The sequence below is a fragment of the Pristiophorus japonicus genome, chromosome 20 (assembly GCF_044704955.1).
Source record: "Pristiophorus japonicus isolate sPriJap1 chromosome 20, sPriJap1.hap1, whole genome shotgun sequence".
NCBI lineage: Eukaryota > Metazoa > Chordata > Chondrichthyes > Pristiophoridae > Pristiophorus > Pristiophorus japonicus.
The window spans coordinates 96,906,260-96,921,733 of NC_091996.1; the positions used below are offsets into that span (position 1 = coordinate 96,906,260).

A 15,474-nucleotide genomic window follows, 5' to 3' on the forward strand; every position below is an offset into this window, starting at 1 on the left:
CACCAACATTAGCGTCCTCGTCCAGGCCAACATCCCCAGCATCGAAGCACTGACCACACTCGACCAGCTTCGCTGGGCGGGCCACATTGTCCGCATGCCAGACACGAGATTCCCAAAGCAAGCGCTCTACTCGGAACTCCTACACGGCAAACGAGCCAAAGGTGGGCAAAGGAAACGTTACAGGGACCACCCTCAAAGCTCCCTGATAAAGTGCAACATCCCCATCAACACCTGGAAGTCCCTGGGCCCAAGGCCAGTCCGCCCTCAGTGGAGGAAGTGCATCCGGGAGGGCGCTGAGCACCTCGAGTCTCGTCGCCGAGAGCGTGCAGAAACCAAGCGCAGGCAGCGGAAGGAACGTGCGGCAAACCAGTCCCACCCTCCCCTTCCCTCAACCACCGTCTGTCCCACCTGTGACAGGGATTGTGGTTCCCGTATTGGACTGTTCAGTCACCTAAGGACTCGTGCTAAGAGTGGAAGCAAGTCTTCCTCGATTCTGAGGGACTGCCTCTGATGGTGATGATCTTCAGTGTGAAGATCTCGATCTCCTCAGGCTCGGTGATATTGGGGATGCACACTTTGTGCACCCACAGTGTATCTGCATAACTAAAGCCAGGAACCCAACTCCGTTCCTGAGTCAGCAGCACCTCCCAAATCTAGGCTGAGGTGCCATCTTTCGGATGAGACGTTAAACCGAGGCCCCGTCTGCCCTCTCGGGAGGACGTAAAAAGATCCCACGGCACAATTTCGAAGAAGAGCAGGGGGAGTTCTCCCCGGTGTCCTGGGGCCAATATTTATCCCTCGATCAACATCACTTGCAAAAAAAAACATATGATCTGGGTCATTATCACATTGCTGTGTGTGGGAGCTTGCTGTGCACAAATTGGCGTTTCCTACATTACAACGGTGAGTTATTGGGGGGGGAGGTTAGAATTCCTAAACTCCTAGAACGTAACAATGTGAGCTTTTGATAATTGTGTTAATCGTAATCGAAGCTTTGCAGGTCTCCAGTCGTCCTGGTTAACCCTTGCCCCTGGACCAAGGCCTCGCTCTGTCAAGCCCGTGTGGTGGCTGGTGTGCAACGGACACCCCACGTTAAACAATCCACCCACAGGCATCTTCCACCCTTCAGGATGTAGTTCGGGATCCAGGAATATTAGGTCCTTCACTGGGACACCTGTGAACTCATCCCTTTTTGGCGTCATTTCGAGGGACTGCCTCTGATGATTACAACAGTGACTACACTCCAAAAGTACTTCATTGGCCGTGAACTGCTGTGAGACGTCCGGTGGTTGTGAAAGGTGCTATATAAATGCGAGTCTTTTCATACATTCAAGGCTGATATTTGTAACTAATGGCCCCTCCCCCACAGTTCATTCCCCCAAGGCACTTGAATATCTCCTGTAATCCGCTTAAAATCCAAACTGTGGTATAGAGCAGGGATTAAGTAAAAGACAGGAGCTCGGTAGCAGTGCTGATCTGCTCCGAGCCCATCTCAACCTGTCTGTCTCGCTCCCTCTCGCTCCTGCTTCCTTCCCCCTCTCCTTCCCCTCCCGGATCGACTGCATCCTGCAGTACGGCAAAAGGGGGTCGGAGAGGCTTAAAGCGACCAGCACCCTCGGGTGCTGTACTGCCACGGTTGTTCACCGAAGGAACGCGCTCTCGCACTTGTTTTTGTCTGATGGGCACAGGTGGCGTCCGTCGTATTTGTATTGAACGGCGTGAGTTCTCTTTCAAAAGAAATCGTTGGGTGCGCGAGGGCCAAGCCGGACGGCATAAGTCGCGCCACTTTCGGTGGCAGGGGCGGGCGGGGACATTGTTAGATCTGTTTTGTGCGCTGGGTGCCCGCCGAGGCTCCTGGCCGAACGCGGCTGCCGTTTTTATCGCCTTTCTCGCGCTCACGCAAAACCTCTCGAGGTTGGAGTTGTTTTCGGAAACGGTGTAATTCGCGGAGGGCCCGAGCGAGGCGTGTACGTTGGAATGGTCGTCGGGGGGGGGGGGGGCGGGGGGGGGAATGGGGGGGTTAATTCCACCACCCACAGGACCCTTGGACAGGATTGGCCACGCCGATCTCCAACACTCCAAATATTATGGGTTTAAAATTAATCTCGAACAGTCCAATAATGTGTGTGTAAAATTCATCTAGAACGAAAGAAAGACTTGCATTTATATAGCGCCTTTCACGACCAACGGACGTCTCCAAGCGCTTTACAGCCAATGAAGTACTTTTAGAGTGTGGTCATTGTTGTAATGTGGGAAATGCCAATTTGCGCACAGCAAGCTCCCACACACAGCGATGTGATCCAGATAATCTGTTTCAGTGATGTTGATTGAGGGATAAATATTGGCCCCAGGACACCGGGGAGAACTCCCCTGCTCTTCTTCCAAATAGTGGCTGTGGGATCTTTTACATCCACCCGAGAGGGCAGACGGGGCCTCGGTTTAACGTCTCATCCGAAAGACGGCACCTCCGACAGTGCGGCACTCCCTCAGTACTACCCCTCCGACAGTGCGGCGCTCCCTCAGTACTACCCCTCCGACAGTGCGGCACTCCCTCAGTACTGCCCCTCCGACAGTTCGGCACTCCCTCAGTACTGCCCCTCCGACAGTGCGGCGCTCCCTCAGTACTGCCCCTCCGACAGTGCGGCACTCCCTCTGTACTGCCCCTCCGACAGTGCGGCGCTCCCTCGGTACCGCCCCTCCGACAGTGCGGCGCTCCCTCAGTACCGCCCCTCCGACAGTGCGGGGCTCCCTCAGTACTGCCCCTCCGACAGTGCGGCGCTCCCTCAGTACTGCCCCTCCGACAGTGCGGCGCTCCCTCAGTACTGCCCCTCCGACAGTGCGGCATTCCCTCAGTACCGCCCCTCCGACAGTGCGGGGCTCCCTCAGTACTGCCCCTCCGACAGTGCGGCATTCCCTCAGTACCGCCCCTCCGACAGTGCGGCGCTCCCTCAGTACTGCCCCTCCGACAGTGCGCCGTTCCCTCAGTACTGCCCCTCCGACAGTGCGCCGTTCCCTCAGTATGCCCCTCCAACAGTGCGGCGTTCCCTCAGTACTGCCCCTCCGACAGTGCGGTGGATAATCTAGTTTACATTGGGTGGAACGTGGGAGGCGATATTCATGGTGTAGGTGCGATGGTTGCAGGCAGGGGGTTGGTGGTTCTGGGAAGGGCGTTTTTGAGATTGATTTTAACCCTGACCATGTTTCGTTGTCCAGGTTCGAGCGAGGGGGACCTCTATGAAAACTCAGAGTGTGAAGGAGCTGCCTGGCCCTGGATGAAAGAAAACTGCGCTGCAGAAGGCGGTGTACCATCCACGATCGAGGACCATGCCAGCGTTGAGGGCTGGCTGCCCCGGCCTTGTTGGCGGGCTGTTGGCCAAGCGCCCCGGCCGGGCCGAAGGGAGGGTCCGTGCAACGAGCGGCCAATGGGAAGGCCGGGAGCTGCGACTGGCGCTGTTGATTGGCCTGTGCCTGCCCAGCGGCGTCCAATCGGCCACCTTCACGGTGGCCCTGGTGGGGCCGTGGGGCTGTGACCCGCTCTTTGCCAAGGCGTTGCCGGAGCTGGCCGGCCGGCTGGCGACCGGCAGGATCAACGCGGACCCGTCGCTCGGGGGGGGCTGCCGCTACGCTCACCTGGTGGTCGACGCGGGCTGCCGGGCCGCGGGGGCGCTGGCCGGCTTCGCGGGGCTGGCCAGCTTGGCCTCGGGCTTTGTCGGGCCCCTCGACCCGGGGTACTGCCGGCCGGCCGCCCTGCTGGCCGAGAGCTGGGACAAGGCCGTCTTCTCCTGGGCCTGCCCGGACAGCAGCGGTGGCCGGGCCCTCCCGACCTTGGCCACCCCCCTGCCGCCGGCCGCCGGCGTGCTGCTCGCGGTCCTGCGCCACTTGGGCTGGGCACAGGTGGCGGTGGTGAGCGGCCGGGGGCTGTGGGCCGAGGCGGGCAGGCAGCTGGCCGACTCGCTGCGCCAGCGCGGGCTGCCCCAGGCCCTGGCCATCGCCATGGAGACGGACGGGGCGGAGGGGGCGGAGCTGGCGTTGAGGCGCGTCCAGAGAGCGGGCAACGTCAGAGGTAGGACAAGTCTGGTCACATGTGCAACTGTGGGCACAGGGGGAACATTGGCCTTTATTGCAAGGGGTATTGCAGTACAACTGTACAGGGTATTGGCGAGGCCACAGCTGGAGTACTGCGCGCAGTTTTGGTCTCCGTATTTAAGGAGGGATATACTTGCTTTGGAGGCAGTTCAGAGAAGGTTCACTCGGTTGATTCTGGAGACGAGGGGGTTGTCTGTTGACGAAAGGTTGAGCAGGTTGGGCCGATCCCCATCAGAGGCAGTCCCTCGGAATCGAGGAAGACTTGCTTCCACTCCTGAAGTGAGTCCTTCGGTGGCTGAACAGTCCAATACGAGAACCACAGTCCCTGTCACAGGTGGGGCAGACAGTGGTTGAGGGAAGGGGAGGGTGGGACTGGTTTGCCGCACGCTCCTTCCGCTGCCTGCGCTTGGTTTCTGCACGCTCTCGGCGACGAGACTCGAGGTGCTCAGCGCCCTCCCGGATGCACTTCCTCCACTTAGGGCGGACTGGTCTTTGGCCAGGGACTCCCAGGTGTCGGTGGGGATGTTGCACTTTATCAGGGAGGCTTTGAGGGTGGTCCCTGTAACGTTTCCTCTGCCCACCTTTGGCTCGTTTGCCCTGAAGGCATGCTTATACATTGGCGTTCAGTAGAATGAGAGGTGATCTTATTGAAACTTAGAAGATACTGAGGGGGCTGGACAATGTGGATGCAGAGAGGATGTTTCCACTCGTGGTGGAAACTAAAACTAGGGGGACATAGTCTTAGAATAAGGGGCCGCCCATTTAGGACGGAGAGGAGGAGGAATTTGTTCTCTCAGAGGGTTGTAAATCTGTGGAATTCTCTGTCCCAGAGAGCTGTGGAGGCTGGGACATTGAATATATTTAAGACAGAGATAGACAGATTTTTGAGCGATAAGGGAGTGAGGGGTTATGGGGAGCGGGCGGGGAAGTGGAGCTGAGCGGGTCCCGTGAGGTTAGGTGGCTCAACAGCAACAACGTGTATTTATATAGCACCTTTAACGTTGTAAAATGTCCCAGGGCGCTTCACTGGAGTGTTATAAGTCTAAATATTTGACACCGGGCCACATAAGCAGAAATTAGGGCAGGTGACCAAAAGCTGGGTGAAAGAGGTGGGTTTTAAGGAGCGTCTTGAAGGAGGAGAGAGAGGTGGAGAGGTTTAGGGAGGGAGTTCCAGAGCTTGGGGCCCAGGCAACAGAAGGCACGGCCACCGATGGTGGAGCGATTATAATCAGGGATGGTCAGGGGGGCAGAATTAGAGGAGTGCAGAGATCTCGGGGATTGTGGGGCTGGAGGAGATTACAGAGATAGGGAGGGGCGAGGGCCATGGAGGGATTTGTAAACAAGGATGAGAATGTTATTATTGAGGCGTTGCCGGACCGGGAGCATTGCAACAGTGACCACACTTCAAAAGCACTTCATTGGCTGTGAAACACTTTGTGAGGGCCTCAGGTTGTGAGAGGAGCTGTAGAAATGCAAGTTCTTCCTTGTAACCTCAGCTGTCAGTCGTGGCTCAGTGGGCAGCACACTCTGAGTCAGAAGGTCGTGGGTTCAAGTCCCGCTCCAGGGACTTTAGCACAATAAATCTAACTGACACTCCAGTGCAGTACTGAGGGAGCGCCGCACTGTCGGAGGGGCAGTACTGAGGGAGCCCCGCACTGTCGGAGGGGCAGTACTGAGGGAGCGCCGCACTGTCGGAGGGGCAGTACTGAGGGAGCGCCGCACTGTCGGAGGGGCAGTACTGAGGGAGCGCTACACTGTTGGAGGGGCAGTACTGAGGGAGCGCCGCACTGTCGGAGGGGCAGTACTGAGGGAGCGCTGCACTGTCGGAGGGGCAGTACTGAGGGAGCGCCGCACTGTCGGAGGGGCAGTACTGAGGGAGCGCTACACTGTTGGAGGGGCAGTACTGAGGGAGCGCCGCACTGTCGGAGGGGCAGTACTGAGGGAGCGCTGCACTGTCGGAGGGGCAGTACTGAGGGAGCGCCGCACTGTCGGAGGGGCAGTACTGAGGGAGTGCCGCACTGTCGGAGGGGCAGTACTGAGGGAGCGCCGCACTGTCGGAGGGGCAGTACTGAGGGAGCGCCGCACTGTCGGAGGGGCAGTACTGAGGGAGCGCCGCACTGTCGGAGGGGCAGTGCTGAGGGAGGGCCGCACTGTTGGAGGGGCAGTACTGAGGGAGTGCTGCACTGTCGGAGGGGCAGTACTGAGGGAGCACCGCACTGTCGGAGCTGCCGTCTTTCGGATGAGACGTTAAACCGAGGCCCCGTCTGCTCTCTCAGGTGGATGTAAAAGATCCCATGGCCATTATATTTAAGAAGAGCAGGGGAGTTCTCCCCGGTGTCCTGGGGCCAATATTTATCCCTCAACCGACATCACTAAAACAGATTATCTGGGTCATTATCACATCGCTGTGTGTGGGAGCTTGCTGTGCGCAAATTGGCGTTTCCCACATTACAGCAGTGACTACACTCCGAAAGTACTTCATTGGCTGTAAAGCGCTTTGAGGCGTTCGGTGGTCGTGAATGGCGCTATATAAATGCAGGTCTGTCTTTCTTACCCTGCTGCTAATTGTTCCTTCCAGTGGTGATAATGTGCATGCACTCGGTGCTCATCGGCGGGGAAGATCAGCTGGTGTTCCTACAGAAGGCGGAGGAGCTGAAGATGACAGATGGGACCTACGTCTTCATTCCTTACGATACTCTCCAGTACAGCCTCCCCTACAGGAACGTCAGCTTCCCGGCGCTGGCTGGGAGCGCCACACTGCGACGGGCCTACGACGCAGTGCTGACCGTCACCATGGACTCCGTGGGCAAGGACTTCTATCAGGCCCTCGGAGAAGCTCTGGCAAACAATGAGATCCACACGCATCTGCAGCCCACACAGGTTGGTAACTTTGGTCATCGTGACACAGTCGCCTCACGGCAATATTACTGGGCTAGTGATCATAAGAAATAGGAGCAGGAGTCGGCCATAAGGCCCCTCGAGCCTGCTCCGCCATTTAATACGATCATGGCTGATCCGATCATGGACTCAGCTCCACTTCCCCGCCCGCTCCCCATAACCCCTTATCGATTAAGAAACTGTCTATCTCCGCCTTGAATTTATTCAATGTCCCAGCCTCCACAGCTCTCTGGGGCAGAGAATTCCACAGACTTACAACCCTCTGAGAGAAGAAATTCCTCCTCTTCTCAGTTTTAAATGGGCGGCCCCTTATTCTCAGGTTATGCCCCCTAGTTCTAGTCTCCCCCCATCAGTGATCCAGAGGCCGGGACTACTGATCCGGAGACATGAGTTCGAATCCCACCGCGGCAGCTGGGGAATTTAAATTCAGCTAACTAAATAAATCTGGAATTAACGAAGCCAGTTTCAGTAAAGGTGACCATGAAACCATCGGTCTAATGTGTGCACCTGTGAGTATGCTCACAGGTTTGTGTCCCCCTCCACTTTTATAGGGGGCACTTGTAAAATATGGAATTTTAATGCCCTAAAATAAACCAAAAAAAACCCCTACAAAAATACAAAAAAAAAGAGGGCTGTTATAAGTGTCTGGAGTGCCCCCCAGATCAGGGGGGCACTCGATCTAATGTTTATTTTGTACTCCCCAAAGAGAGTTGTGACTGGCCAGTCACGTGATGTTCACAAGACTCAATAAAACCCCAGCCAGTTGGCTCTCGGTCATCCATGATGAGGCATTCAGTTGTGGGCCGAGTGGGTGAACTGATAATATGTCTTGCGATTGTTAAACCTCCTGATCTTTGGGCACCCTGTGCGGAGGGGAGCGGGTAGGTCCGAGGGCCTCCTCGTAGGACTGCTCCTGGGCACGGCCAAGGGGGCCATCAGCCGGTCCAGGCAGCGGGCGGTCGAGGGGGTCGTTCAGCCCGATTGCCTGCCTCTCTTCCACGCGTACATCCGGGCCAGGGTGTCCCTGGAGATGGAGCATAAAAACATAGAAAATAGGTGCAGGAGTAGGCCATTCAGCCCTTCGAGCCTGCACCGCCATTCAATATGATCATGGCTGATCATGCAACTTCAGTACCCCATTCCTGCTTTCTCGCCATACCCCTTGATCCCTTTAGCCGTAAGGGCCACATCTAACTCCCTTTATGCATTTGAATATATCTAACGAACTGCCATCAACAACTTTCTATGGTAGAGAATTCCACAGATTCACAACTCTCTGGGTGAAGAAGTTTCTCCTCATCTCGGTCCTAAATGGCTTACCCTGATCCTTAGACTGTGACCCCTGGTTCTGGACTTCCCCAACATCGGGAACATTCTTCCTGCATCTAACCTGTCCAATCCCGTCAGAAATTTCTATGTTTCTATGAGATCCCCTCTCATTCTTCTAAACTCCAGTGACTATAAGCCTAGTCGATCCAGTCTTTCTTCATATGTCAGTCCTGCCATCCCGGGAATCAGTCTGGTGAACCTTCGCTGCACTCCCTCAATAGCAAGAATGTCCTTCCTCAGATTGGGAGACCAAAACTGTACACAATATTCAAGGTGTGGCCTCACCAAGGCCCTGTACAACTGTAGCAACACCTCCCTGCTCCGAGACTCAAATCCCCTCGCTATGAAGGCCAACATGCCATTTGCCTTCTTCACCGCCTGCTGTACCTGCATGCCAACTTTCAATGACTGATGTATCATGACACCCAGGTCTCGTTGCACCTCCCCTTTTCCTAATCTGTCACCATTCAGATAATATTCTGCCTTCGTGTTTTTGCCACCAAAGTGGATAACCTCACATTTATCCACATTATACTTCATCTGCCATGCATTTGCCCACTCACCTAACCTGTCCAAGTCACCCTGCAGCCTCTTAGCGTCCTCCTCACAGCTCACACCGCCACCCAGCAGTACGCTCGCGGACTTCCGCGAGAGGTGGGCGCCGGAGAGACTGGAGTGCATCATCACCCCTGGCAACCACATTCTAATTCGATTTTTTTGTTAGGTTTCCTAGTAATTGTGCCCCTTTAACAAGGGGGGGGGGTGCACTTGGTTAATTTATGATTTAATATAGTTGTAGAGCTGTTGAGTGGGAGTGGCTCAGCCAGTCACGTGACGTTCACAAGCCTCAATAAAACCCTGGCCAGTTGGGTTCGGGGGATCCACGATGGGGCAGGTGGTTGTGAGCCTGGTGGATGAACCGGTAATGTGTGGTGTGATTGTTAAACCTTTTGCTAATAAACCAACTTAATAGCAATGTGTTGCTATGGATTCTTCAGCCAAGACCCCACAAAGTGACTACATTACGGTGGCCAATCGAGCAAGGTGCCAGAGACCAGTGTTGTGGTTCACGGGGAAGCAGCGACCAAAATCTGCCGAAGGGTCATTGAGCTGAAAGATGAACTCTGTCTCTCTCTCTCACCAGCCGCTGCTTGACCTGCCAAATGTCCGCAGCACTTTCTGTTTATGGTTCAATTATCCATCACCCCCAGGGGTTACAGTGTCCCCATTAACAGGCTTTGGGCCTGGATAACCGCGACTTTGGCTGGCTTGACTTTCAGGGCACCCCCCCCCGGCTCATTCCCACTGAATCAAATCTAAAATCCTTGGCGGCGAATTAAACCAAGGTGTTTACTTGAAATAATCCTCTTACAGCGCAGATCGTCACTTCTCAATCCCCTTCAGCTCACGCAGCGTGACTCAGGCAGATTAAGAGAGGCAATTAACGGGCTGTCTTCACATCCAAACGTAGGACGGCATCATCTGCTCCACATTGTATCAGACTTTTCACGCAGCGAGTTGTTGTGATCGGGAACGCGCTGCCTGAAAGGGCGCTGGGAGCAGATTCAATAGTGACTTTCAAACCGGGAATTGGATCAATACTTGACGGGGAAACATTCACCGGGCTGTGGGGAGAGAGCGGGGGGGATGGGACTGATGGGATCGCTCGCTCACAGAGCCGGCACAGGCTCGATGGGCCCAATGGCCTCCTCCTGCGCTGTGCCTGTATCGCTCGATGATGCTGTAACTTTGTTGTACATGATATTTTACGTATTAGGTAGTCTGCTACATATAATAAAATATAGATTTTATTTTGAATAGAAAGAAAGAACTTGCATTTATATAGCACCTTTCACCACCTCAGGACGTTCCGAAGCGCCTTACAGCCGATGAAGCACTTTCGAGTGTAGTCGCTGCTGTAATGTGGGAAACGCAGCAGCCAATTTCAGCACAGCAAGCTCCCACACACAGCAGTAAGATAGCGAGCAGATAATTTATCGGGTACAGTAGCGTAGCGTAACGTTACTGGATCAGTAACCCCGGAGACCCAAGTTCAAATCCCACCATGGCAGCTGGGGAATTTAAATTCACTTTCTGGAATAAAAACCATGGAGCCAAAATTGCTCGCGGCGATAAATTGGGGAGGACATTTTGATTTATTTGTAAATCTAGCGGCCAGCGCCTTGGGGCGCTGTTGGAGACGGTATCGGGGCGGGAGTGGGGCGGTTGAAATGAATTCAGTTCAAATACTCAGAGGACTATAACAAGTCTAATAGTAAAATATCGTGACCGTGTATTTGTAGAAATACTTTTTCAATCGAGGTTCTCCAATAGCTTATGCCCCCTTAAGTCTACTTTACTAATACCTCGCGGTTACTCTACAAGCTTACAACTACTTATTGTCCTTTACAGATCCACGCACCATGAATAGGCAGCACGCTCTGTACTGCATTGCTTAACGTTGATTTCCATCGGCTCGACAAAGCCTTACATCAGAAATAGGAGCAGGAGTCGGCCATTCGGCCCCTCGAGCCTGCTCCGCCATTTAATACGATCATGGCTGATCTGATCATGGACTCAGCTCCACTTCCCCACCCACTCCCCATAACCCCTTACTCCCTTATCGGTTAAGAAACTGTCTATCTCTGTCTTAAATATATTAAATGTCCCAGCCTCCACAGCTCTCTGGGGCAGAGAATTCCACAGATTTACAACCCTCTGAGAGAAGAAATTCCTCCTCATCTCAGTTTTAAATGGGCGGCCCCTTATTCTAAGATCATGCCCCCTAGTTCTAGTCTCCCCGATTGTTGATGCGTTCGCTGAAAGATCGGAAGTCTGCACTTCTGACACCATGTACCTTATAGCCTCTTGAACACTCTTAGTTCAGTTTAATTCTGTTTGTTCTGGAGATCTCAATGTGCAATTAAAATGGTCTTCCCCTCGTACAGTCTTTTGTCAACACAGATCCAAGGCGCTGTACCCCCTGGGTTGGAGGGCCCTAGATGTTATAGCGTTACAGTCAGGGTCGGGATCGCTCGAGCTGAAAAGGTGGCTGATTCCACCAAAGGGAGTGGGACAGGTATTTGAGGATGGGGGGACCGTGCAGGGGGGTTACGGGGAGCGACTGAGCACGACTGCTCTGTCACAGAGCCAGCACAGTCCCGACGCGCCGAATGGCCTCCCCCTGTGCCGTATGTTTCTGCGATTGTACAGGAGCGTTAACGTGTGCTCCCCCTCGCAGGTCTCTCCGCTGTTTGGCACCATTTACAACGCGATATACTTCATGGCCAAAGCTGCGGAAAGCGCACAGCGGGAGGCCAGGGAGGTGACTGGAGCCGCCATCGCGCGGCACGCCCGCGAGCTGGAGTTCGATGGGTTTAACCAGGTGCTGTGGACCGATGAAGATGGGGCGGTGGTTGCTGACTATGTGGTGCTGGACACGAACGGGGTCGGGAGCCAACTCTTGGCCACCCACTCGGTCAACATGGCCACGGGCACCCTGAAACACCTGGGCAGCGCCATCCATTTCCCCCACGGAGCCGCGCCCACCACGGATGCCGCCTGCTGGTTTGACTCCGAGGACCTCTGCACGGGAGGTAGGACGGGCCACACCGCCTCGGTCTCACAATCCTCACTCTTGGCTTCCGATCCCTCCGTGGTCCTCACCCCCCCTCCCTATCTCCATAACTTCCTCCAGCCCCACGCCCCCCCCCCCCCCATCTCTGTAACCTTCTACAACACGATCCCCTCCCTCTCCCCCGAGATCTCTGCGCTCCTCCAATTTCAGCCTCTCGCCAATTCCCCCGATTTCCATCGGTGGCCGAGCCTTCTGGATCGCAAGCTCTGGAACTCCCTCCCTAAACCCCTTCACCTCTCTACCTCTCCTCCTGTTAAGACGCTCCTTAAAACCTGCCTCTTTAACCAATCTTTTGGACACATAGAAACACAGAAATTTACAGCGCAGAAGGAGGCCAATCCCGGCCCATCGTGTCCACGCCCCGGCCGACAAAGAGCCGCACGGCCCTTGGTCAGCAGCCCTGAAGGTTACATATAAACCCACGAACAATGGCGGAAAGGCAAAGAGCACCCGGCCCAACCAGTCCGCCTCACACAACTGCGACACCCCTTATACTGAAACATTCTACACTTCACCCCAACCGGAGCCATGTGATCTCCTGGGGAAAAACCAGATAAAAACCCAGGCCAATTGGGGAAAATAAATCTGGGAAAATTCCTCTCCAACCCATCCAGGCGATCGACACTAGTCCAGGCGATCACCATGGCCGTATTCGATTCCCTGCAGTACCTGCCCTAGTATCTCCTTATGTGGCTCGGTGTCAAATTTGGTTTGATAATCGCTCCTGGGAAACGACTTGGAATGTTGTACTACAATAAAGGCGCTATATAAATACAAGTTGTTGTTGTCATCATCATAGGCAGTCCCTCGGAATCGAGGAAGACTTGCTTCCACTCTAAAAGTGAGTCCTTAGGTGGCTGAACAGTCCAATACAGGAACCACAGTCCCTGTCACAGGTGGGACAGACAGTGGTTGAGGGAAGGGGAGGGTGGGACTGGTTTGCCGCACGCTCCTTCCGCTGCCTGCGCTTGGTTTCTGCACGCTCTCGGCGACGAGACTCGAGGTGCTCAGCGCCCTCCCGGATACACTTCCTCCACTTAAGGCGGACTGGTCTTTGGCCAGGGACTCCCAGGTGTCGGTGGGGATGTTGCACTTTATCAGGGAGGCTTTGAGGGTGGTCCTTGTAACCGACCCAGGAATGCAAGAGAATCATAGAATCTCACGGCACGGGAGGAGGCCATTGGGCCTCTCGAGCCTCTTCCGCCATTCAATGAGATCGTGGCTGGTCTGTGACCTAACTCCATCCACCCGCCTTCGGCCCTTAATACCTTTGGTTAACAAAAATCTATCCATCTCGGGTTCAAAATTAACAATTGACCCCAGCATCAATTTGAGGAAGAGGGTTGTAAAGGCCTGGCTCTAATCTTTGGACTATGTACCCTAATTCTAGATTCCCCGACCAGCACAAATAGGTTTTCTCTATCTATCAGTTCCCCTTAATATAAGAACATAAGAAATAGGAGCAGGAATCGGCCATTCGGCCCCTCGATTCAATAAGATCACGGCTGATCTTCGACCTCAACTCCACTTTCCCGCCCGATCCCTCGATTCCCCCAGAGTCCAAAAATCTATCGATCTCTGTCCTGAATATACTCAACGACTGAGCCTCCACAGCCCTCTGGGGCAGAGAATTCCAAAGATTCACCATCCTCTGAGTGAAGAAATTCCTCCTCATCTCAGTCCTAAATGGCCAACCCCTTATCCTGAAACTGTGACCCCTGGTTCTAGACTCCCCAGCACGGGGGGAAACACCCTCCCTGCATCTACCCTGTCAAGCCCTGTAAGAATGTTGTATTTTTAATGAGATCACCTCTCATTCTTCTAAACTCTAGAGAATATCGGCCTTGTCTGCTCAATCTCTCCTCATAGCAATCCCCCCATCCCAGGAATCAGTCTGGTGAACCTTCGTTGCACTCCCTCTATGGCAAGTATATCCTTCCTTAGGTAAGGAGACCGACACTGTACACAATACTCCAGGTGTGGTCTCACCAGGGCCTGTATAATTTGCAGCATCGAAGCACTGACCACACTCGACCAGCTCCGCTGGGCAGGGCCACATTGTCCGCATGCCCGACACGAGACTCCCAAAGCAAGCGCTCTACTCGGAACTCCTTCACGGCAAACGAGCCGAAGGTGGGCAGAGGAAACGTTACAAGGGACCACCCTCAAAGCCTCCCTGATAAAGTGCAACATCCCCACCGACACCTGGGAGTCCCTGGCCCAAAGACCAGTTCGCCCTAAGTGGAGGAAGTGCATCTGGGAGGGCGCTGAGCACCTCGAGTCTCGTCGCCGAGAGCATGCAGAAACCGAGCGCAGGCAGCGGAAGGAGCGTGCGGCAAACCAGTCCCACCCTCCCCTTCCCTCAACCACTGTCTGTCCCACCTGTGACAGGGACTGTGGTTCTCGTATTGGACTGTTCAGTCACCTAAGGACTCATGTTAAGAGTGGAAGCAAGTCTTCCTCGATTCCGAGGGACTGCCTGTGATGGTGACCCCACTAGTTAATATCCTTAAAACCACCCATAATCTCCTAAATTCCAGGGAATACAACCGTCGTTTGTGTAAGCTCAAAACTTAACCCTTGGAGTTCCAGGTATCATTCTGGTCAATCTACACGGCACTCCCGCTCCAAGAATTATCCAATCATCCCAAGCCCCCTGCTCTTTCCCCACAGCCCTGCAAATCTTCGCCCCTTAAAGTATGTATCCAATTCTCCGCTCAAAGAGAATCCGTTTCAGATCACACTGTCATGATAATCGCTTTCAAAATTATCATCCTTGTTTACAAATCCCTCCATGGCCCTCGCCCCTCCCTATCTCTGTAATCTCCTCCAGCCCCACAACCCCCCGAGATATCTGCATTCCTCTAATTCTGCCCTCCTGACCATCCCTGATTATAATCGCTCCACCATCGGTGGCCTTGTCTTCTGTTGCCTGGGCCCCAAGCTCTGGAACTCCCTCCCTAAACCTCTCCGCCTCTCTCTCCTCCTTCAAGACGCTCCTTAAAACCCACCTCTTTCACCCAGCTTTTGGTCACCTGCGCTAATTTCTACTTGCGCGGTTCGGCGTGAAATGTTTCTGTCTCGTAATACTGCTGTGTTTCACTGCGTTAAAGGCTCCATATAAACGTAAATTATAGTTGTTGTTGATAATCAGGTGCTGTCATACGCCCAGGAGTGCAGGAATTTGCAGCTGATGAATGGACTTGAGGTTTATTGATCATTATTTGACAGACAGGGCGATTAATTTTGTCTCTTGCCCAGGAGTGGAGCCTGTGTCTGTGGTGCTGGTATTTGTCCTGGTGTCTGGATTGATCCTGGCCGGAGGAGCCTTGGCCTACTTCCTCAGGTTTGTTCTTTTCCCATTTTATACCATTTACTTTTACTATCGCTAGTTAATTCATCTCCCCCACCCGCCCGCCCTCGCCCACCTTCCTATACCGTCAGCTGTGACTCAGTGGGTAGTACTCTCACCTCTGAGTCAGAAGGTCGTGGGTTCAAGTCCCACTCGAACACATAAATCTAGG

At 54.2% G+C, this 15,474-nt stretch overlaps 1 protein-coding gene across 1 annotated transcript in view; it reads left to right on the top strand.

Moving 5' to 3' along the window:
* Positions 1-15,474, top strand: part of LOC139232728 (retinal guanylyl cyclase 1-like) — a 77,286-nt gene that overhangs the window by 2,981 nt on the left and 58,831 nt on the right. The window contains 4 exon segments of the mRNA XM_070863235.1: positions 3,214-4,063; positions 6,665-6,966; positions 11,555-11,909; positions 15,212-15,296. Of these exon segments, the coding sequence (XP_070719336.1) occupies positions 3,325-4,063; positions 6,665-6,966; positions 11,555-11,909; positions 15,212-15,296 (1,481 nt within the window). The 5' untranslated portion in view covers positions 3,214-3,324.